Here is a 23,178-nt window from a genome sequence, read left to right as displayed (position 1 = left end):
TGGGAACTTTAAGACTTGTGGACTTCAACTCCCAGAATTCCCCAGCCAGCCATGCTGGCTGGGGAATTCTGGGAGTTGAAGTCCACAAGTCTTAAAGTTCCCAAGTTTGGACACCCCTGCTCTATATAGAAAGGCTCTGTGGTGGCTTGGCTGCTTCTTCCTGAAGGCAATCTTCAAAAAGGAGGGGGAGGAAGGAGTGAGACTCAGCAAGGCAGGAAGCAGTCCCATGGCCTCTGGGGACCATGCAAGACTAGAAGCAGATCACGAAATGACGTAGGGGTAAAGGAGGTTGCAATGCAGGCCTAGGCCTGCACCAGGTCTCCTAAGACATCCTCAACTCCTTAGGTCCCTGTACTCCACTTAAAACACACATAGTTGATTAATGATTGCAACAGAGAAAGCACAATTTTGGATAATTAAGCAAGATAATGACATGAGCAACTCACTTAACAACAGCCATGACTTACAACTGGCAGGATTCATTATGGTCATAAGTTAGGTACTACCCGTACTTCCTACATTCAGATATTTCTATCCTTAATTTATTTGCTTATTTATTTAAAACATTTACATTCTGTTTAATCTCAACTTTATTTACAATAAGCATTTTACTATAAAATAATCTTACTAATCCTACTGTCTAATCTTACATTTTTGTTTCTTTTCCCCCTTAGAAGAGAATATATGTAGGTGAGAATTGAACCACGGAGTCCTTAGTGCTCTTTGAGCTTGGTTGTTTGCTTGCAGACATTTTCTTACCTGGATGGTAGGTAACGTCTCTTTGGTAGAAGAAAGCAGGGTTTGCTCTCTATTTATATACAGTAGCTTGCACAGTCAGTGTTGGTGGGGGTATTGTTTTCACCTTTGTAGCTCCTTGATTGATTGATTGATTGATTGATTGATTGATTGATTGATTGATTATAAAAGTTATTGGCCACCTAGTGGTCTCCCCATAAGGTAACTCTGGGCAACTTACAGTCATAAAATATATCTATATTACAATGTAAATAAATTAAAAGCAAAGATTAATCTTTAAGGATACAGGGTGAGGGCAGGGATAGAATGGGGGGAGGTTTTACTCGATCAACTCCTATCACTGTGCGTTTCCCACATTGAGGCCCAGGCCAATTGGCAGAGCCAGGTCTTTAAGTCCTTATGAAAGGGGCCAACCTCACATTGGGGACAAGATGTTCCAGAGGGCAGGAATAATAGCAGAGAAGGCCCTCCTCCTGGACCCCACCAACCAGAACAATCAGGCTGATGGGCCCCATAGCATGCATCCTCTGCTGGCATGAGTGGGATGGACCAATCCTAATGGAGTGAGATCCTTCAAGTAATGTGTACTCACGCCATGAAGGGCTTTAAAGGTGATTAGCAACACCTTAAATTGTATCCAAAAGCAGATTAGCAACCAATGTAGCTCACAGAGTAGTGGTATTACAGGGGCCAACCCCAAACTGCCTGAACCACTGGCCTCTGCACCAGCTATAACCTGCAAATGATATCCAAGGGTAGCCCCATATACAGTGAATTGCAATAGTCTTTTGGTCTTTTTGTTTTTGTTTTTAGCTTTTTTATTGTTTCTTTGGAAATGTTGTGTAAATGTTGTTTATCTCTAGGTGCCTGTTGATGGCTGACTTATCTGTATACTAAATTTTGAGAAATTTCCTCATGTTTTTTTATTTAGCTTAGTCTAGATGCTGACTGTTTCCCAATTGAAATTATGGTCGAGTCTATCCATGTGTTAAAACATTAAGCTGTTTTCATGTGTTCTGTCTGCTAACTGTAGATGCACTCTGCTAGCCTTCTGCCTGTTTGTACTACATATTGACTGTTACAGTCCTTACATTGTATGTTGTAGTTGATTTCTGTTTTTTCTTCTTGAGCTAGTGGGTCTTTTAATTTACTTAAAGTTTGGAGAGATTTAGTGGGTTTGCCTGCTATAGTAATGCTGTGTGGTTTTAATAGTCTGTTGGCTTTTTCTGAGATGTTTCTCATGGCAGTGCTAACTGATGATATAGGCTTCTTTCTGCTTTCCTGTAAATGTTTATCAAAAAGTGCCTGACCAGAGGCATGCTTCCAAGTGTTGCTTGGGAGATTGCTTGTCCAATAATTGTTTCTTTATAGTATTGATGCTCTTTTAGACTTACATTTATTTGCCTTCATTTGTTTCTGTTAAACAATGAGTTTCTCTTTTGTAGTACAACAGTATGGAGATAATATCAAAGTTGTGTTCATGTGTCCAAGAAGATGTTTATGTATACATAAATATATGGATAAGAGTTTATGTGATAAATAAATATCAGGATATATACATGCATGTATAGAAGTATTAAAGAAGATTGTTCACATGAAAGTATTGACGCATTCTATGTGTTTAGGTAAATATGTTTATGAAAGAATGTTGAATATGTGTATGTTCACTTGCATATGTTCATTGATAGTACAAAACAATAAATTCTTACAACACAAGAAAGTGTCAAAATTCACTATAATACTGTTCTTGCACTTCTAAAATACCTTTTCTCTAGACTTGCTAAAAAAAATTATGAGCTAAAATTTCTATCTTGAAAGAATGGTTATATGAGCACAACTAGCAGGATTTCTGCTAATTACTATGTTTGGCACATCTGTGTGAGAGACAGAAGTCCTTCAATCTGATTGCCAAGTTATTTAGTGTTCTATAGAATGACAGCAAAATATAGCCTAAGTGATATGTGTCTGAATAGCAGATCTGCCTCTAGGGAAGCATTTTCAGCAGTGGTGTTATGTGGCAAGGGCTAGACTCAGTACAGATGTGGTGAGTTACTCCATTTGGCATCTGAAGATTTAAGGCCATGCATAAGGGCAGTATATAAAGACAGATACTGGGGCTACATTGTCCCTGACATCTACAGATGTGTAAACAAAAGTGGTAAAAGGTAGTTTTTATTACTGTAGCCACTAGTTTTATTTTAAGTTTCTGGACTGCGTGTAAAGGCAGGGGGTTGTTAGTTCAATTTTTGAAATGACTGGTGTAACTACATGGACATCTAATTATAATTAATGATGATTAATGAATAATTAATATTCAGAGAAATATGATGCCATCACGAAATGTGTCTTTACCTAGACTATTATATGGAAATCAGTATGTCAGAAGAAATGTAACTTGAAATCAATAGAAACCAAGTAATTAAGACGTTTATGTGGTAAAACAAAAGAGACATGGTTAGGAATGAATGGGCCCTCTAGGAATGTAGACTGACTACAAAAAATACTGTACAAAGGTCTACTAAGATAGTGTGTCATACAAAGAGAAGGACTCAACCAATTATATGAAGGAAGAATGAGGGGTCAAGTAAAAGGGAAAGAGCAAGAAACTTGTGATTAAATGGGGTTGAAGACAACTTGTACAAAGCACAGCAAATGTGGCCATAAATAGGGGGCCTATGAGTAGTTCAGCTCCTAAAACCCTCTCTGGACAAAGAGAGGACACAATATTGCCCAAGTTGTTTCTCCTTACAGTTGCTTCTCCCAAAGAAACAAGAAGAGTGATCTCGAGGGAGGGGGATTGGGAGACAAGGGAATTTGCCAAAATTGCTCCAGCTGCCAATGGAGCCTTTTTCAAAGTTCTCTCACTTCCCTTGCTAGCTACCATTTAACTATCCATTAACTGCCTCAAAGAATTTAGACAAAAGTGGATGAGTTGTTTCTATTCTTAATTTAGGAATATGAAGATATAGTTGATAATCCTTAAGAACATAAAATAAACAGCAAAAAGTGAGACAAAGCTTTGCATACAAAAAGTTTTAAATGAGTTAAGGATTCAGAAAACATCAGAACGTTGGATTTTTACAGTATTGTTAAAGAGTAATTGCATCTTTGTGGGAAAAAGAAATGTTTTTTGAGATTGGAGAGGCAATACAACAAATAACTTAAAATGACGATCAAAGATATCTTCAAGGACCAACGTCAGGTTTTTTAATTAATCATGTCAGCTATGTTGCCTCTTTTGGGAAACAGTATGTTCCCAGAATAAGATGTTACAGAACAAAATATGCACAAAATTTACCCAAGGAAAACACGACTGAGACTCTAAGTAAGAACTTGTTATCACAAAGAGAAAACTAAAAATAACAATCCAGAGGTCAATTTGAATAATTTTTTTTTCCTTTTTGGATTTGCAAGAGAGATTGTTTAAAGCACTGAAAAAAATTCCAACAAAGATCACACAAGCATCTGACTGGATTAAAGAGGTATTACTGTATCATATGTTAATTAATATTAATATTTTAGAGATTTGTGTTACTTTTCCTTGCAAACAAATCTACCCAAGGAAACTATTGGCAGGGAACAAATTTTTTTAAAAACCCCAATCTATAGAAATCAAATTGAGAGCAACTGAGTTGAGGTCCCTAACAGTCACAACATCAGCATATGAAACAAAACCATTGCACATCACAGCCCCATTAACTTCCTGGCTTCAATGCCTCAGGTGGAAGCCAGGTCTTCCCAAAAGCCAAGAGGTTTGGGGCTATCCATATCTTGTGAGGAGGTTGTTTTACAAGATGGGCACTATGATAGAGAAGGCACACTTCAAGGGACCTATTGTTTTACTAATAGGATTCAGAGTATCTCTAGTCTCACAGATCAAAGACCATTGGGTACATAATTAGATTAAAAGCAATACAGTTTTTAAATTATTACAAAATTACTTAAAATATATTAAATATATAGAAAGGCTATTAAAAGCAGAGCACATTATCATAAATGGAAAACAGAGGAATCAGGACAGTGGAAAAACAGAAAAAGCTGCATCTAGTTCAGAATGTTAACAACAAATAAAAGAGCTGATAATTAGAAACAATGTCAGTCTATTTACAGGATACTCTATTTATAAGGCTGTTTCTGAAAATCTTTTCCAAAAATTTGTGTTTTTTTAAAAAAAAAACTTTCCCAAGTATGCTAATACCTCTCCCCCCCCCCCATGGCGCTAGATTTGTGCACATAAATAAGGAATAACTTCTGTCCTGCCTTTCTTCATGTGGAAATATGATTTTCATCATGCATCTAGATATTGAGTAGATTAAGATATTTTCAGCAATGAATCTGATGAATCATTATTTTGTTTGGATTAAAGAGTCTAAAATTACTGAAATCTGGGAAACATGTCGAATGGGATGAAAAATATTCCTTTGTTTAAGAGTGCACATAAATTGGTCAATAGAAAAATTAAGATTTTTGGAACAGAGGACTGGACAAGGAATATTTGTACATCAGAAAGCAAGACATGATGATACTAAATTAGCTATTGGAGGAATTCACTGTACAAATCTATAAATACACATAAATATTTCGGGGGAAATGCATCTTCACTGAATCGCAAAAATATTAAAATTATAAAACATTTAATTGTAACAATAAGAAGGATACCTTTGGAAGAAGCTGAATTGCCTGTAGAATTCTTTGCCTGTGTCCAGAATTAAGTATTCCAATTTCCAAGAGATCCTGATCCTCCATAACATTGCTTCCCTAAAGTGAACAACAAATAATATTGATATTTTAATACATTTTTAAAAGTGATATTACATTTCAAATTACATAGTCCTTAACTATATAATTGATATTTAAGACCAAACTAAATAATTATAGATTAAATCCTGATTAGTTATCTCAAGATAGACTGAAATGAAAAGACGTTTGCAAGTTATTTTCAGAAATAAAATAGGAAACATTACATTCACAATAGCAGTAATTACTTGAAAATTATTCACGTTGTCAATAATTCTCTTGAAATAAAAACAATTCTTTCAGGGCCAAAAATAATTTGAAGGCTGCTTGTACGACATTCTTTCGAACAAAAAAAAATGATTGCAGTTATCTTCTTCTGAGCATTTTGAGCAATAAAGGAGTGGTCTCCCCAACATCATATATATGGGAAAACCCTCACAAGTGCTTGAAATCTGTAAACCACTTGATTATCTATTTCCATGTCAGCAGTTCATCTCTGATACAACTCAAAATTTTATTTTTTTATAACTTATTTCCAAGCCAATCTCCCTGCATGATTGTATAGAACACATCAACAGTCAATTATTATGAATAGAGCAACTTGGAAGATCAAAGTGTCATTTATAAAAGTAACACATCATGTTGTTTTTGTTAATCTGAAACAAAAGCAGAGAAGGAATGCAATCTTGTTTTCTTCCCTTTCTAGTTGATATAGCATTTGATAGACAACCTTGGGTGCAACATCTGACTTTCAAAAGATGACTATCATCCTAAAGGTTTCAAGTAAGATGTATTGATCAATTGACAATGCTCCCAATTCCCCTCTTATGTGTGAGGTGCAAATTAAAATGTATAAAAGTTATATATTACAACATTTAAGCATTGTTCAGTGGTAGTTCAGACTCATTCAAATTATGTTTATTCTACTAGAGTCTTTAGAAAACTTGGTTGCTTCACTGAGTTTGGAATTTATACAACATACAGAAACCTTTTTCATAAGATGGTGACTGTGTAATCAAGGCTGTAAAACTGGGAATAAATGTATGATAACTTTACAGGCAAACACAAACATGCTTTTTGTTCCTTAGGTTCCCACATCTGTTATCCAGGAAAGTAGGTACTTGGTATTAAATAGCTGCCAAGTTGTAGAATATGACTATATTATGAATTTTAAACATAGTACTCCTGTAAATCCAAACTACATTTATCTCTGGGCAATATTACAATATACAGTATGTACTGCATTTTTGAAAAGGGAATAAGATTCAAGAATGCAGAAAGGTCCAAAAATAGAAAAACATATATTACTTTGCAGAGCATTTTGCATTTGTTGAAATTGCTTGCTTATAGCTGCTGTACTGTCCAGCTCTTCATCTTCCCATCCCTCCAACAATGAAGAATCACATGTTAGTTCAATGATTCTACTGGTAGAGAGCAGCAAAACCTGATTCTTCATGCATTATTTAAATTATCTAGAGGCATTTCAAGTAGGTTTCAGGCTGAGATTCAACTTTGTTTATACTTGCTGATGAACCTGAGGCATTGATTAGATGGGCACATTGCTCCTCTACTCCTTGAACTCTCAGTGGCTTCAACACAATTGCCACAGTATCCTTCTGGACCACCTGTGGGGGTCGGGAACCACCATTTTACATTAGTTTTCTCTCCCTCTTCCTCCATGGCTAGTTCCTGTCAAAGTTGGTGGTGTCCTTTAAGCCTCCCGTCGTTCGGGGGTTATACCAGGGTTCAATATTCTTTCTATTCCTGTTTAACATCATATGAAGCTGGGGCTCTTCTTGGATACAGAGATCTTTCTTGAAGAAGAGGTGGCATATATGGCCGGGCAACCTTTGCACAAGTCCATCTAACATGCCAGTTCCCTGCATCACCTTTCCCTACATCAGGAAGCCCTTCCGACAGTCACCCATGTTCTAGTCACCTCACAGCTTCACTACTATAACACGCTCTATGTGATAATGCCCTTAAAAACCACTCAGAAGCTTCAACCAATTCAGAATGCAGTGTACAGGTAGAGATGAGCATTCCTTGGTATGAATACAAGGCACCTTTGGGAGGCACCTCTGAGCAGTGCATCTTTGGGAGCTGCACTGGCTACCAACATACTAAGGTACAAGTCAAGGTGCTGGTCACCATTTATGAAGCCCAATAAGACATAGGGCCATGTTTGAAAGACCATATATCCCAAAATTTCTGCTAGGCTAATACATTTCAGCAGTTAGCATGGTCCAAGTTCCTTTAATTAAACAATGCCAACTATAAAAACCCAGGAAAGGGCACCTGTCCTCTGAATGAAATCTTCCTTGAAATGCCTCTGACTTACAACTGGCACTGTGAAATCTAATTCTCCCACGCCTTAGGTTAGGGTGGATAGAATGTCTTATTAGATGTGTTTTTGTCTAAATGTTTCTACCAAGTGCATGGATCTCATCATGTTTTGAGTTTTCTTGTACATTTATTGTTTATTATATTGCAAACTTTCCAGATGATTTGGAGTCAGAGTGTCTTAATTTGATTAATGAAAATTAAATATACAGAAGATACAACTTTGACAAGTTTCCTCTAGTTCTAGGAGTGATAGGGGAAAGTCAGGAACTGGTATATAGTTTTCTCTGTAAGTGTCTAGAAAAAGTATGAAAAGAGAAAAACATGAAAAATATTAGTTTATAATGTTCAACTATCTGATATAATATAGTACTTGCAGTTGTATTATCAGTGATTGATTTAATATGTTTGTGAAATTTGAGAAATATATGGCTTGGCTGTTTTATACTTAAAGGTCATAGTTCTCAGATAGATGTAGAGATAGGTGAAATATTAATTGAATTAACACATTTTTGTACATATTTACCTCATTTACTTCTGAGATACATGGACAGTTCAACAATGTGAAAAAAATATAATTTTACAATTCCTAAATTGGTATTAACATAATTAGAGTTATATATCAACATATAGATCACCTTCATTATTCATGATCTTGTTAACTGTTGTTTTATGTGTCTATGATTAATAATGACCAGACTGCAATATACACATAAAGGTTTACACATAGTTATCAATAGTTTTTGCCTTGTTTACTTCACAGATTTTCAAAGTGGTAGGTAGACTTTTGTGCGTGGGTAAAGTATAAAGGCTAGGGTTAGGAATAGGTTAAAGGCTAGGATTAGGTTGTCTGCACAAATCTGATTGTGATGCATCCTTCTGAGGTAGCCTGCTTATCCTAGTGGCTTTTTGGGAGTGACTCATTTGACTGGTGATGAGATCATCCTATTTGTACCACGTGACTCATAGTGGCTTTTGTACATCTTTCATTATGTCATTAAAGGAACCTCTTAACTTCGTCCTAAAATATTGTGTAGCTTGTAAAATGTCCCTGTGGATCTCTCAATTACATTGTTGGATGCTAGTGTTGCTTGCAGCCCACAAGCACTCTGTGGGTAGTATTGTGTCCAGGCAGATGACGTCAGGGATTTCCCTCTGACTGCCGGCATCTGCGCTAGCAACAGCCAGGTCGCGTCTGATTGGCTAAGACGCGACCTGGCTGAGAGCGGGGAAACTCTGGCTTGGGGATTGGCTGGTTCGTCTGACAGCTTCGTATAAATAGCTGTCAGACGAACCCTGCTTTGATTCTCTCCTGTATTTTGCTGTGACTGTTTGTTCAATAAAGTTTCTTGATTCTCCTCACGACTCCGCTCGCCTTTCGTTCGTACTTAACACTGGCGACGAAGGTGGGATCCAGCCGCTAACCCACCGAGTGTTCCATCTTGGCACTATCGCACCGGCGACCCGTTCCTGGCCGACCTAGCTCGTTCCAGAGGAGACCATGTCGGCAATGCCAACCTTCGTTCCATTTGGCTGCGACGGCGAGACTTGGGAAGCGTTCATGGAGCGCTTCGAGTGCTACCTGATAGCCAACGGCCGTCGCGATGTTCCAGATGACGAGAAGTGCAGTTTCTTCTTGAGCTGCTGCGGCACGCCAATGTTTAGCGCCTCTTTGCGAAGCTGGATATGGCGCAGGCCTGCCTCTTTGCGAAGCTGGATATGGCGCAGGCCTACCAGCAGCTCCCGGTGGATGATGAGGCGGCGGCTGCGCAGACCGTCGTCACCCACCGTGGAGCTTTCCGTTGCCGCCGCTTGCAATTCGGCGTTTCCGTAGCCCCGGGGATCTTCCAGAGCCTCATGGAGCGGCTGCTCCATGGGCTCCCTGGCGTGGTTCCGTATTTCGATGATGTCCTGATCGCCGCCAGCAGCCGATCGGGCCTCATCGAAGTACTAGAGAAGGTCCTCGAGCGTTTCAGGGGCTCGGGTTTAAAATTAAAGCGCAGCAAATGCTCATTTGCTGTGCCTCGGGTTGATTTCCTGGGATTCACAATTGACGCCCAAGGAATTCACCCCACCCCTTCAAAAGTAGCAGCCATCAGGAACGCCCCCACGCCTGCCTCCAAGACGGAGCTGCAGGCGTTCCTTGGCTTGCTTAACTTCTACACGCCTTTTCTGCCGCATAAGGCGTCACTAGCCGAGCCGCTGCATCGGTTGCTCGACCGATCGGCGGCCTGGCGCTGGGGCAGCCGCGAAGCGCATGCGTTCGCGGCTGTCAAAGACTTGCTGACGTCAGAGGCAGTCCTCGTTCAATATTCGGACAAGCTGCCTTTGACTCTTGCTTGTGACGCCTCCCCCGTGGGTTTGGGGGCGGTCCTGAGCCATGTGCTGCCCAATGGCTCAGAGGCCCCCATAGCCTTTTATTCCCGGACACTGACTTCTGCAGAACGCAACTACAGCCAGATCGACAAGGAGGCTCTGGCTGCAGTGTCAGGGATTAAAAGGTTCCACGATTACCTCTATGGTCGGCACTTTACTTTGTTCACCGACCATAAGCCACTCCTTGGGCTTTTGGCAGGTAACAAGCCGACCCCTCCCATTCTTTCACCGCGCATGACCAGGTGGACAGAGTTCCTAGCTGCATACAGCTATACTCTGCTCTACCGCCCGGGCAAGCATATAGGGCACGCTGATGCCCTCAGCCGCTGCCCCCTGCCCGTTGCTGACCCCCCGACAGTGCCTTGCCTGTCGGTCTTAGCCATAGCTGATTTGGCTCTGCCACTCTCTTCCGGAGAGGTGGCCTCAAAGTCTAGGGCTGACCCTGACCTGTCCCAGGTCATGCTTTGGGTCCAAAGGGGCTGGCCTGAGGGTCCGGTGCCAGAGCACCTTCGTCCCTTCAAGGCCAGGCAGCTAGAGCTGGCACTTCACAGTGGGTGCCTCCTGTGGGGTGACAGGGTGGTTATTCCACCCAGCCTGCGCCGTCAGGTGTTATCTCGCCTTCATGAGGCCCACCCGGGCATAGTGCGCATGAAATGCCTGGCGCGCAGCTATGTCTGGTGGCCTCGCATTGATGACGAGATAGCCGCCTGGGTGGCCGGCTGCTCCCCCTGCCAGCATTCCCGACCGGCGCCACCAGCAGCTGCTCCTAGGGAATGGGAATTGCCCTGTGGGCCTTGGTCCCGCCTCCATGTAGATTTCGCGGGGCCCTTCAGAGGCCAGGTCTTCATGGTGCTGGTGGATGCATATTCGCGCTGGGTGGAGCTCATCCTCATGAGGTCCACCACAGCCGAGGCCACGATCAGGGAACTGACTAGGCTTTTCGCCACCCATGGCGTGCCGGAATTGAAAATGAAAAACAGCTTCCAGGAAAAGCCTTGTGATTGGGCTGACCCAGTAAGATCTGCCAGGACCAAGGCAGAAGAAGCAAATAAAAATATATTTCATAGACAACCAGGGATGAAATGCTACCGGTTCGGACTGGTTCGCATAAACCAGTAGTAAAAAAACGTTACCAATTTGCCTGAACTGGTAATTAAAAAATGCTACCAGTTCAAGTGAACCTGTATTTCCAACTATCAGCTGTGATGCACAATTTATATTTATATTTTTAGCTAATCTAAATCGCGTGGAATAGCAAATCCCCCCCACTGTTCTATTTGCCTTTGCAGGCGCACTTGGTAGCAGTCTCCACCCACCCGCCCGGATGTTATCACATCTGTTTTTGATGCTCTGCACATGCGCGGAAGGTCCTGCGCATGCGCAGAAGTTATGCGTGTGAGCGGAGCAAGCATGCTCACATTTGCAAATCGGTAGTGAAAATAAGTAGATTTCACCCCTGCAGACAACTGCTGTGAAAGATTGGAGGAGAAAAGAGATGACCACGGGTGTTGGCATCTAACTTTCTTGGCATTGAATGAAGGTTTCTTTATTTGGAGTTTTGTTATCCATAGTTTTTGTTGAAATTCAACTCTCATAAACAATAAATACTTAAAATCATTTTTTAAGTTAATTGAACAAATAAAAAAGCTGTAGAACCATTTTTGAACTTAGGGAAAACAGCCATAAAATAATTTCCAAAATGAGTAAATATGAAAAGAGACTACAAACATTTGCATATTAAAAATGTGCATGGACCTGCATGTGGATTTTTATGCAGACTGGGGAAAAATATAAACAGGTATGAAAGTGGACAGAAATGAACAATATTAGAAAAATGAGAAACTGAGCAAAATAAAATATATTTATTTATATTTATTAGCAGACTTAGATGCTAATGGATGGTGGTTGCTGATAGGGAGGTATTATTTGAATGCAGCACTTTAGGTTTTTCCTTTTTTCCTACTTATATAATTTGGCACAACTGGTACAAAATGAATCACTATAAAATAGTGTAATTACTACTAACATTACTACATGACATAAAATACTTTATAGCATTTTCAATAATGTTCTTTGGTATACTAATTAAACAATGGGGGGAGCCATATTTGAAATCGAACAAGTATACTAGCAAATACTGCCTGATCAGTCTGACTCGATTCTTCATGCAAGAAAGAATGGCTAAATTAATTAATTAATTGAATAGTTAGTAATTAATTAAGCAGTATTTCATTTTTTTCTTTAAAAACTAAAGGTAGCATGCAACAACAACCCTAAGAGGTAGGTAGGGCTCAATGAATTTTCTGATCAGTTGGGTGGAAACTGAATTTAGATTTTCGCAGGTCAGCTTCATCCCTTTAAACCAGCAGTCTGCATTTTAACCCTTTAACCAGGAGTGTATACAATTTTTTTATTCCTGCTGAAATAAACTCTTCACCCACATTGTTATATATCATTTTTACCCCTTTTAGTAATATGATTCTCTTGTACAAAGTGATATCCTGTTTTAATCTTTTAAAGTAATGGACAAAATATATCTTTTGGGAAGCATTTGCTCCATTTATATTACACATTAGATATTTATAATCCTTAAATGTACAATCTCTTCTGAAACCTCTATTTGTACCTCGTTCAAATTTTCCTCATAATTTTTAGTCTTTTTAATAGAATTCAGTCAAAATCTCTTCTATTTAAAAATAAATGTGATGTCTTCTCATTTGTCCCAATGAAATGGAACCTTTTTCTGCTTTAATCTTTCAATCCAGAAAGATTCTTTTCTTTTCTCTTTTCTCTTATGTATAGCAATTATAGCAGTGGTGGGATTCAAATTTGTTTACTACCAGTTCTGTGGGCATGGCTTGGTGGGCGTGGCAGGTGAAGGATACTGTAAAATCCCCATTCCCATCCCACTTCAGAGGAAGGATACTGTAAAATCCCCATTTCCTCCCGATCAGCTGGGACTCGGGAGGCAGAGAATAGATGGGGATGGGGCCAGTCACAGGTGGTATTTACTGGTTCTCTGAACTACTCAAAATTTCTGCTACCAGTTCTTCAGGACTGGTCAGAACCTGGTGAATACCATCTCTGAATTATAGCAGTTGCTATATGAGAGTTTAGAAAGACAAATAGCATTGTTTCAATGTTACTTTTTACGATTTAAACATGTTCAAGGATGGAGATTAAAGCTTTGATTGATAAGGTCTTTAAATTTAAAAATGGAGGACTTACAAAAATGTAAATTATAAGAACCAAGAGTTATTCAATTTAAAATCTGTAGTTAAAAATATCTTCAGATGTAGTTAATATTTTAAAAGCTTTTTTTAAAAAAAATCCTACTTTAATTGACTACCGATAATTTGCAGAATTTTATTTGTACAAATAATTTACATTGTAGAAATAATCTAATCATTTCACATCAGCCAGTAACAACATTTTCATGGAAGAAGCCATCGAAAGATCAGAATTTCAGTTTCATTTAAAATAGCATTTCAAACATGTTTGCTTCCCTTTGGCTCAGAAGCCTAGCACCACTGCTGTGAGTTTTTTTTAGTTTTTCAAATAGAATTAGCTTTTAATTTATCACAATGAGTGGGAAGCCTTGAATGGGAAATATAAGAAGACAAATGACAACTAAAAGCTCTCTATTAAGGCCTGTCAGATAACAAACAGGGGACAACTAAAACATCCCCCACCCCCAGTAATTTTCTTCTTGTCCAGGCAAGAAATGAAGTGTGAAATTTATAATCCATCTACAACTGAGGAATTTATTTCTGAGGAAATTCTTTTATTTTATTTGTGTTAGTTTGGGATAGGAGAGTTTGTTCTTACATGCTCAAAATAAACAAGTCATTACTAAAATATATTTACAGGTGGAAATTTTCCATCCTTTGGAAAAGAAAGTCATTTTGAGATTGTTACAGTATATTGGAACATCAATACACTCTTTGGATGTCCGAATGATATTTTTTTGTTTTTCTTTGATTTTCTACATTGTAGTTTTTTGTCTTGTAAATTTCTTTGGATTTAAATTTTTTTTTTTAGTGTTTCATGTATATGTATTGAGAGGTCTATTTTCCTTTTATCTTTCCTTATGATTTTTTTCTGTTATCTTTTTAACAATACCACAACAAGCATTTTTACTCTGTTTCTGAGAAAAATATATATTTGTATATGTACTACACAGGTGTGACTGGCCGGCCAGCCGAGTATATATGCATATATATGTTAGCACACATACTAATACTAATTCTAGTATTAGAATTAGTATACTATACCACATACTAATTCTTATTCATTTACCATCTTTGGAGTTTTAGTTTAATATAGAGTTTTTATTAATTTCATGTAATATAAATGGATTGAAATTCTCTCTTAAGAGAAAGCAATATTATTATACTAGTAAAGTTAAAACTGCAGTTTTATTTTTTATAAGAAATTTGTATACTTTTATGTAGGAGACGAGTGGATCAACATGTAGGTCAGAGGCCAAAATCTATCAGAGAAACAAGAAATAGTTGACCCATAGCAGGGATGTCAAACATGCGTCATCACTGCAGCATCACATGACATATTGTGCCTTTTCCCCCTTTCACTAAATCGGGCGTGGGCAGCCTGCTGACCATGTGAGTTTGACAGTCCTGACCCACAGGGATATTTTAAAATATTAATTATTGCCTCAGTCAATGCATTGTTTTATTAATTATCATGATTCCATGATGAAGTCTCCAGAAATATTATGCAACTATTCCTTTACGTTGCTTTCAGATCATATAAATATAAACAGACTTCAGATCCTGCATCAAATCATACTAGTATACCACCCAAATTAAATGTCACATATAGAAAGAAGTACTGGTACATGTTGGATTTCAACTTAGTAGATATTTGATTATTTGTAAATTTAAAAATATTAATATTTAATATTAGTAAGAATATATTTTTAAAAATCATATGAGTTATTCCCTATAAATTACTGATATTTTGCTGTTTAGTACTATTAGTTAATAAATGTAATATTCCCATTATTGCTACAGAAGATCATGTTCTAGCTGCTACATCAGTTTTGTATTAAAAGGCAATTGTCCTACTTTTTCTAAATGGTATGTAACTGCACTTTGTTAAATGGCCCATTTTTGACACCAGATGCAGCAGGAATTTCAGTAATATTTTCTTCTGAGCATTCTTCAAATGCAAGGGCTTTCTTTGATTCCTGGTGTTCTCGCGGCCATGTCTATGCAGTTTTCTTGGCTTAATTTGCTATAGCCATCTTCCTCATTTTCTCCACCCCACCTGGTAATCCCTAAAAATATGAAAATATTTTTTCATACTTGGTAAATTCTTCATTTGTTTTTACTGAATGTTCCAGCAATGTATTTCACACAGGAAGAAGCTGGGTTTTCCTTTTTGTTTCTTATTTAGGGTGGTGGTGCTGGTGGTAATGGTGGTGGTGGCTTACTTAGCCAGCTCAGACTTGTTACTGTGGTAACAAGATTACTGCTGTGATATGATCACATATGCTTCATATATATATGATTTCAACCTTTGCTATGGCACACTTTTTTGAATTAAGAATGTTTTAAAATTATCTATTTTACAATACTAACAGAAATATACATTAGTTAGTAGTGAAAAATGTTTTTCACATATGTCTCAGTATTGTTTAAAGCAAAGTATTGCCTATGTTTAAATATAATTTGTGATTTAGACTTAAGAGCCATTCTTCTGAATTGTTTTCTTCAGTAATGCTTCCTTACTAATAGCTTTGCTGGGAAAACATGATTACATTTCCCACTTCTCCTCTGTTACTTAAATAAAGCCATGGAATGGGGACAGTTAATTTAATTGAGAAAATTGGGGATGTGGAGACTGTAATCTTTATTCCCTTCCCTACATTATTTTGACAATTTAAATCACACGTATCACACTGATGTACATGCACACACATTATAAAGCCACTGCAACAAGGGTCTGAATAAGAAGATAAAGTGGCATTTCCAAGAGGTACCAGTGGTGCCATATTTTGAGATTGCTAAAATCACCGGACTATTTTCAAAGGGCTAAATCACAAACAATCCATTGTATAATCCAATTTTGGATTTACCATCAATCCAAAGTCTTTATCTTCCAGTATCAGTGCAATCAGTTTATTGATTGCAGTTCTATTCTCTGTAATTACAAGACTACTTGATGAATGGTCAGTAGTATCAAAACTGATTAAAAGTATCATCAAGTTTGCACTTCTCATCTCCTGGTATGTTTCCACAAGGCATTGTTCCAGGCCCCAGAAGATGTTAGTTAAAAAAAAATATTGAGCACTTGATCAAGAGGAAAAGCTCTACTGATAGAAAACTAACTATTTTTGCTCTTAGTCTCTCATAAGCCCACTTAAAGTTCTCAGTTTCAGAAACCCTGCATTATGATAACCAAAGCCATTTTTGTGCCAGATGCAAACTTACTTCTGGATGGAAACCCTTTACATAATTATTTTCTTCTTCAACACTACTTTCTTCTTTACCAGAAAAACAGTGTATTAGACTGAATAGGAATTGGGCTCAGTGGTGGCCTTTTTAGTCTTACTATGTCTCTCACTGTCACTTGGGACAGTGAGATCTGCAACATATGTAATTAATAAATAATAATGTATAAATAAATAATAAATATACAAATAAATAAATAATAAATAAAGCAATCAACCAACTAGGAATTCTACCTGCTGCAAAAAATCACTGTTGGGATGAAGTCCTTCAAGATAATTTAATTGATAAGCTGGGGAACAATCTAAAAACTAAATACACAAACTGATCCATCAACCTTATCTATTTTCTTAAGAGTTAAGAAGAAAACTGCTTGTCAGATGTTGTCAGATGGTATAATAGATATTCTAGGTATGATATGAATATAGTTCAGCAGGAACTATTTCATTTATTCATTTTTATTTATTTATTAAAATTTTATGCCGCCTATCTGCCCTTCAGAGCGACTCTTTTATCCATTAAAGAACACACAAATTGTACAGCTCAAATGGTACCAAACTGCAAATTAGGCTAACCCATCTCTGAAAATACTGGAAAATTTTGCTTCCTTTATTCCAGATCATATTTAGTAATGTTGCATGTAATTGTGCTGCAGGCACATTATCATTATACCTATAGTACAATTGTCACTGTAAACCATTTTCCTTATACTTTATTTATGTTCAAGTCCAGAATTCTGAAAGCCAATAAGCCAATAATATATGTGGATATATGCATATTTTTGTATTTATTTATTTTGTCATGTTTAGGTAGTGTATATTGGAAGTGGAGACCCTTTGAGAGCTGTATGCAATGGAATTTCATTTTAATGTATGCCAATTAGTGTACTTCAAAGTGACAATAAAGTTATTTTAAGCCTAAGTGTAAGTCAGTTTCCTGACAGTTAGAACAATTAATCAGTGGATCAACTTGCCTCCAGAAGTTGTGAAAGCTCCAACACTGGAAGTTTTAAAGAAGATATTGGATAACTATTTGTCTGAAGTGGTGTAGGGTTTCCTGCCTAGGCAGGGGGTTGGACTAGAAGACCTCCAAGATCCCTTCCAACTCTGTTATTCTGCAATCCCAAATGCAAGGATCCAATCCCCAGCAGGAAAGCATAGAATGCTTCCCAAATTTGCTATAGAAGATTTGGACCTGGAATAGGAATTAAGAGTTCTCAACATCTCAGAAACACTGGCAGGAGCATTTAAACAGTCAGAAGATAAAAAATAAAGTAATGGTCACTAGAACTATTTCTGTAATATCGTACCTTAAAGCAGTGTGTCACATGGGCTGGGTAAACTCTTGACTTCTTGTTTACCCAACAACAAGTACAACTTGACTGTTTTACTCATATGCTGGAAATCTGACTCCTGACTGACTCAGAACACTTGTATTGTCTGATCCCTTATACATCGGAGGGGGGGGGGGGGAGAAGCCAAAGTATGGTTAACTGTTTTACAACCAGGTACAAAAATGTGTGTCTTTCTGATTTATGCCATCCATGTTCACTTTCCACTAGAGCCTAGTAAGCCTGTGAAAATCACCTCCAATCACTCCATACACTATGAGGCATTATGAGTTATGACACTGGACAGAGAATGCTTAATAGCTACTGTATCAAATACTTGGGAGTTTTCATTGTTCCATATTGCTACCAAATCACTGACAGAATGGTCAGTCAGGCTTGAGAAAATATTCTCCAGAGCCTTCTAGAATCCAGTCCACTTATTAACATCTGGAAGAAGATCAGCTCAATCTGCTCTGCTTTGTATGCAAATGAACGTTTATTTCTCTTACCTGATAGTATTTTATTTTCCAAAAGGGTAAAAACATATACAGATAGCGCCTACCAGGACAAAAATACAGTTGAGGTCATGGTCATCCTTGTGGGTATATTTCCAAACATACCGAATAAAGCTCATGGATACAGTAGACATGAAATCCTGAGCCATATCTCTCAAAATCATCTCAACAGGAATTTCCTAACACTAAAATCCTTGATATCTGCAGCACTACTCTGACGAGCGTTTTGATCAGCTCAGGAGTCATGTTAGATTATGGGGTGTAGTCATAGAACCCTTATTGTCACTTGAGTGTTTGCAACAAGGTACATTCCCTTAAAAGTAGTAAAAACCCAGAAAGGGTAGTTTAAAGGAAAATGGAATCCTTATGACAATACTTTTACTCCAACCACTTTGGGACAGAGTATCTGTATAACAGCAAGTAAGATCACAGAATATTTTTTACTTTCTCCACCCAAGTCACTGTGATATGCAGGAGCTGCAGGGACATCAGCAGCCAGGGCCGGGGTGAGGAGTAGGGGTGGGGCAAAAGGTATGTGATTTAATAAAAGTTCAAGGAGTTAATATGGACAAAAGGCCAAGAGAGGAAGTATGACCATGCAACCAAACCTCCAATTCCGTATGAAGGGGTGGACCATTGATCAAAGGCATCAGTGATTATCATTAAGTCTGATGAACTAGTGTTCTATGGAAATTAGTTTTCCACATATGCACACATACACAAATTAGTTTTACATAAAAGCACACCAACTAATATGTGGGCAGTTAACTGGTGACTATGATATGGTCTTACAATTATCTCCATTCTAGTGGCAGTTGGGAAAGTCTTGCAAGGAAAGACTCGTTTTAAGGAAAACAAGTTGCTATATCAATCATATCCAGCTGGAGCACATCACCTTTCCTGAAAAACTTTCTTTCATTTAGGGTGCTGGATAGTAGGCAAGATATGTACTGTATCTCTCTATGCAGTTATTTGTTTTGGGACTCTGGATGGTATACAGTAAAATGTTAAAATATAAAGTCAGTATATAAAAATTAAAATTTTAGGAGGATGCAAGGATGATTAAACATTTTAATGGATGTGGCCTAATTTTTTTTTCTCTAATCTGAATCACTTACATGAACAATCATAAACTTCAGAGCAGCATTTCTGGTGATGCTCTCCTTCATCTTGAGTTGCCCAGGCTGCCAAGGATAAATGCTTATTTATTAGCCAAGAACTGCAGATGGTACATGTCTCAAATGAGAATGTAAGCTACAAAGACTCTTCAGTCTTGGAATCCAACTTTTACTGGTATTCCTTTAGGTTCTTTTCTAAAAAAAACAGTTAGCATTTCCAGCAAAAATGGCAACATGCTAGGATGCAGTTTGTTCTCTTTCTCAATTCTCCATCAGCTGCAAAAATAAAACTTGTGGGCAGTATTTGACAAGAAACTGGTCACCAGAAAATCGAAGCTTCTGTCACATTTAATAATTAGAAAACATAAAAATGCCTTATAATCTCAAGCATCCTTCTTCTCCTCCTACGGTACAGTCTCCTTCTCTACCTTTGTCTTAGCTTCTGTCCAGTAGAATTGGGGCGTGAGACTTCAAGTGGCAGACTATCTATTCCTTTGAGCCAGATGAAAACCCCAACTGAAACTGGAGATAGACAGAGATCTATTTTTATCCCTAAAAATTCTTCTGATGAAATTCTTTGTGAAGTAGAAAGTTTTGAGAACCTCTTTATGTTAAGTTTACTGAATAGACATTTTTTAAAGCTTTGCGATAAGATTGAAAAGAGATATGGTGAGATCAAGAACAAGACCTTAAGACTGAAGCAAATGAGAAATATATTGCTGTTTTAATTGCTTAAAAGATAACAGTGAGCTGGTGTCCTGCTAAGGATCATTGGACTATATCCAAGGTCAAGAACGCAGAATTTCTTTTTGCTTGGTCTCTCCTATCAACAGCATAAAGAAACTTTGATAGAAGCTGTTAAAAAGTTTTTTGAATCTGTTTCACATAGACTGCACTAAATCTATTGAGGCACCCTATCTTTTTATTATATTGATCCTGTTGTCATGGAATTCCTCTAGAAATTTAATGATCCTGAACAAGTTGTTAATTATCTGATCCAAATGAAGGCCACATACTGAATTATAGGTGCTCCAGGCCTGTCTATTCCATAATGATCTATGGTTTGCAGGGTAACAGGTATACAAAATATACATAATTTTTTTTCATTGGTGTCTTCTCTTTTTCTCTTCCATTTGGAGCCCAAAGCAGAAGAAGAAGGAAGCCTGTGTTATTGGCAAGTCTCTTCCACGAGTATTAACATTAAGTTTACCTTTTTCTTCCTATGTTTTGATTTTAATTTTAATTATTTTTATTTTCCCCGTTTTTTTAACATCAATATTTCAATAATATTTTTAAAAATTATATTGTAATTACACATATATTAAAATTTTGTATTGTTATACTATATTAACATTATGTGGCAATTTATTTAGCAATAACTTGCCATATAATGTTTAGAAATGTTCTGTTGCTTGAATCCATGGCAATAAACAGACATTTCAGAATTTTTAAATGATGAAGAATTTTGTGCTACGCAATATTAAATGACTGGCAGAGAAACCTAAATGAAGACCTATTCTATTTAAAGTGAATTCAATGAAACTGAATGTTATTAGATCGAAAAGAAAAAACTTTTGGCAAGAAAATAGACTGAACAGATTCCCACATGGAAAATTCAAACTCTGCCAGAGGAGTATCTCCTAATTTTATAGTTAAACAGTTTTAGATTCTGAAAATCATTATATATTTTTAGTAATTAACTATGGAAATCTTCAGATGGTGTGAATAAATTTCTACAGTTCAGAGAAAGGTAAACCAAATATCGTAGAGTCGTTAGTGTTCCCTGAGCTTGGCTATTTGCTTGCAGACATTTCGCTATCAATCTAGATAGCATCTTTAGTGCTAGAAGGGAGTGAGGTTCGCTCTGGCCTTATATACAATAGCTTGCTCTTTCAGTGTTGATAGGGGTATTGTTTTCTCCTTGTTAGGTTGTGGTTTATTGTTCAACTGTTTGCCTGAGTTCATAATTTCTTCATTAGGGTATTGTTTATTTTACTAGATTGTTTGCCTGATGTTAATCCTGGAGTTAACACTCACGTGTCTGGATGTTGATTGCTGATGAGGAGGTGTTCTGGAATTTTTATTTCCTTTTTAGCTTTTTTATTGTCTCTTTGGAATGAACAAACCAAATAATTTATGTTGGAAGACTGCTATCATGTCTTCCCTAAACCTTTCTTTATTATGTTAAACATCATATGATTTAACCTCCAGACACCTTATCATCTCTGTGCTCTTCTCTGCACCCTTTCTAGGGCCTCAGTATCTTTTTACACTGTGGTGACCAGAACTGAATGCTGCATTCCAAATGTGGCCTCACTAGTGTGCTATTGAGTGGTACTATTACTTCCCATGATCTTGATGCTATTTCTATGTTGATGCCATCTAGGACTGTGTTAGATTTATTGGCTGCTTCAGGACATTGCTGACTCACTCATACTTGAGCTCTGGTCCACTAGGACACCTAGATCCCTCTTACAGGCACTACTATAGAACTAGGTTCAGCTTATCCTGCACCTATGTATTGGGTTTTTCCTCACTTAAAGTGCAGGACCTTAATTTTTTCATCATTGAACTGAATCTTGTTGGATTGGCCCCAATGCTCAAGTTTATCAAGATCCTTCTGAATCTCGAGTCTGACTTCCACAGTAATTCTCATCAGTTTGGTGTCATATACTTTTCTTTAATCTAGGCCACATAGAATCTGGTTCAGAACTGGACTAGGTTCATTTGACTAAGTTTCAAATAGGTTAATTGGGCAAAATACTACATTAGTCTAGTTATAATTTCTGACCATGCAGGAATTAATATAGTAATATCACTGAGTGTGGAGAAAATACCCAGATGCTGAGTGATGATATTTTAATACTTCCTTACTGGAAGACTTGGAATTTGTGGAACTACAAAAGAAATACTTTTTTTTTCAAATGACTTCAATTAGGTGATAGATTAGATTACATTTAAAGCATTTGTTTATGGTAAAATACTTCTTCCCCATAGCAGAAAAAGACTTGTGAATCATAATGAAAACATTAAAAGTAAATGCTACAGAACAGACTCATAAAGTATACCATGCTCTTAAGATTTACCCAAACGGAGTTAGACCATGCTGAATATTTCTTAAAATGAATGCTAGAAGTGAACAGGGAGCAAAATGTGAAGCACTGTGGCTTCTTGACTGAAAGAATTATTATAAGTATTATTTTAAGATTTTTGTGACGCCTATTATAATTGAATACTTTATTTGGCCAAGTGTGATTAGACATACAAGGAATTTGTCTCCAGTACAGAAGCACTCAGTGTACATGCAAGCAACAGAGAAAATAATATTAATAATACTAGTAAAAGGGGAAAGATGATAAGAAAAATAAAAAATAATACTACAGCTATGCTATGTATATATATTAATATATATACACATTAGACAGAACCGTGAGAATTAAATGTTCAGCAAAGTGATGACGCGAGGGGGGGGGAACTGTCCCTGTGTCTAATTGATTTGGCATGTGATGCCCTATAACACCATCCTGAGG

The 23,178-nt window shown here is 37.4% G+C and overlaps 1 protein-coding gene across 11 annotated transcripts in view; it reads right to left on the bottom strand.

The window, feature by feature from the left end:
- The window catches only part of ANKS1B (ankyrin repeat and sterile alpha motif domain containing 1B), a 300,024-nt gene that overhangs the window by 124,708 nt on the left and 152,138 nt on the right, over window positions 1–23,178 (bottom strand). For all 11 annotated transcript variants that reach the window (XM_081958819.1, XM_081958822.1, XM_081958824.1 and 8 more), the window contains one exon: window positions 5,416–5,514. In XM_081958819.1, the coding sequence (XP_081814945.1) occupies window positions 5,416–5,514 (99 nt within the window). The remainder of the gene's footprint in view (window positions 1–5,415; window positions 5,515–23,178) is intronic.

The sequence above is a fragment of the Natrix helvetica genome (genome assembly GCF_964273705.1).
Source record: "Natrix helvetica genome assembly, chromosome: 6".
Taxonomy (NCBI): Eukaryota; Metazoa; Chordata; class Lepidosauria; order Squamata; family Natricidae; genus Natrix; species Natrix helvetica.
The sequence above is the reverse complement of the archived record's forward strand: the minus strand, read 5'-3'. Positions and strand labels throughout refer to the sequence as shown.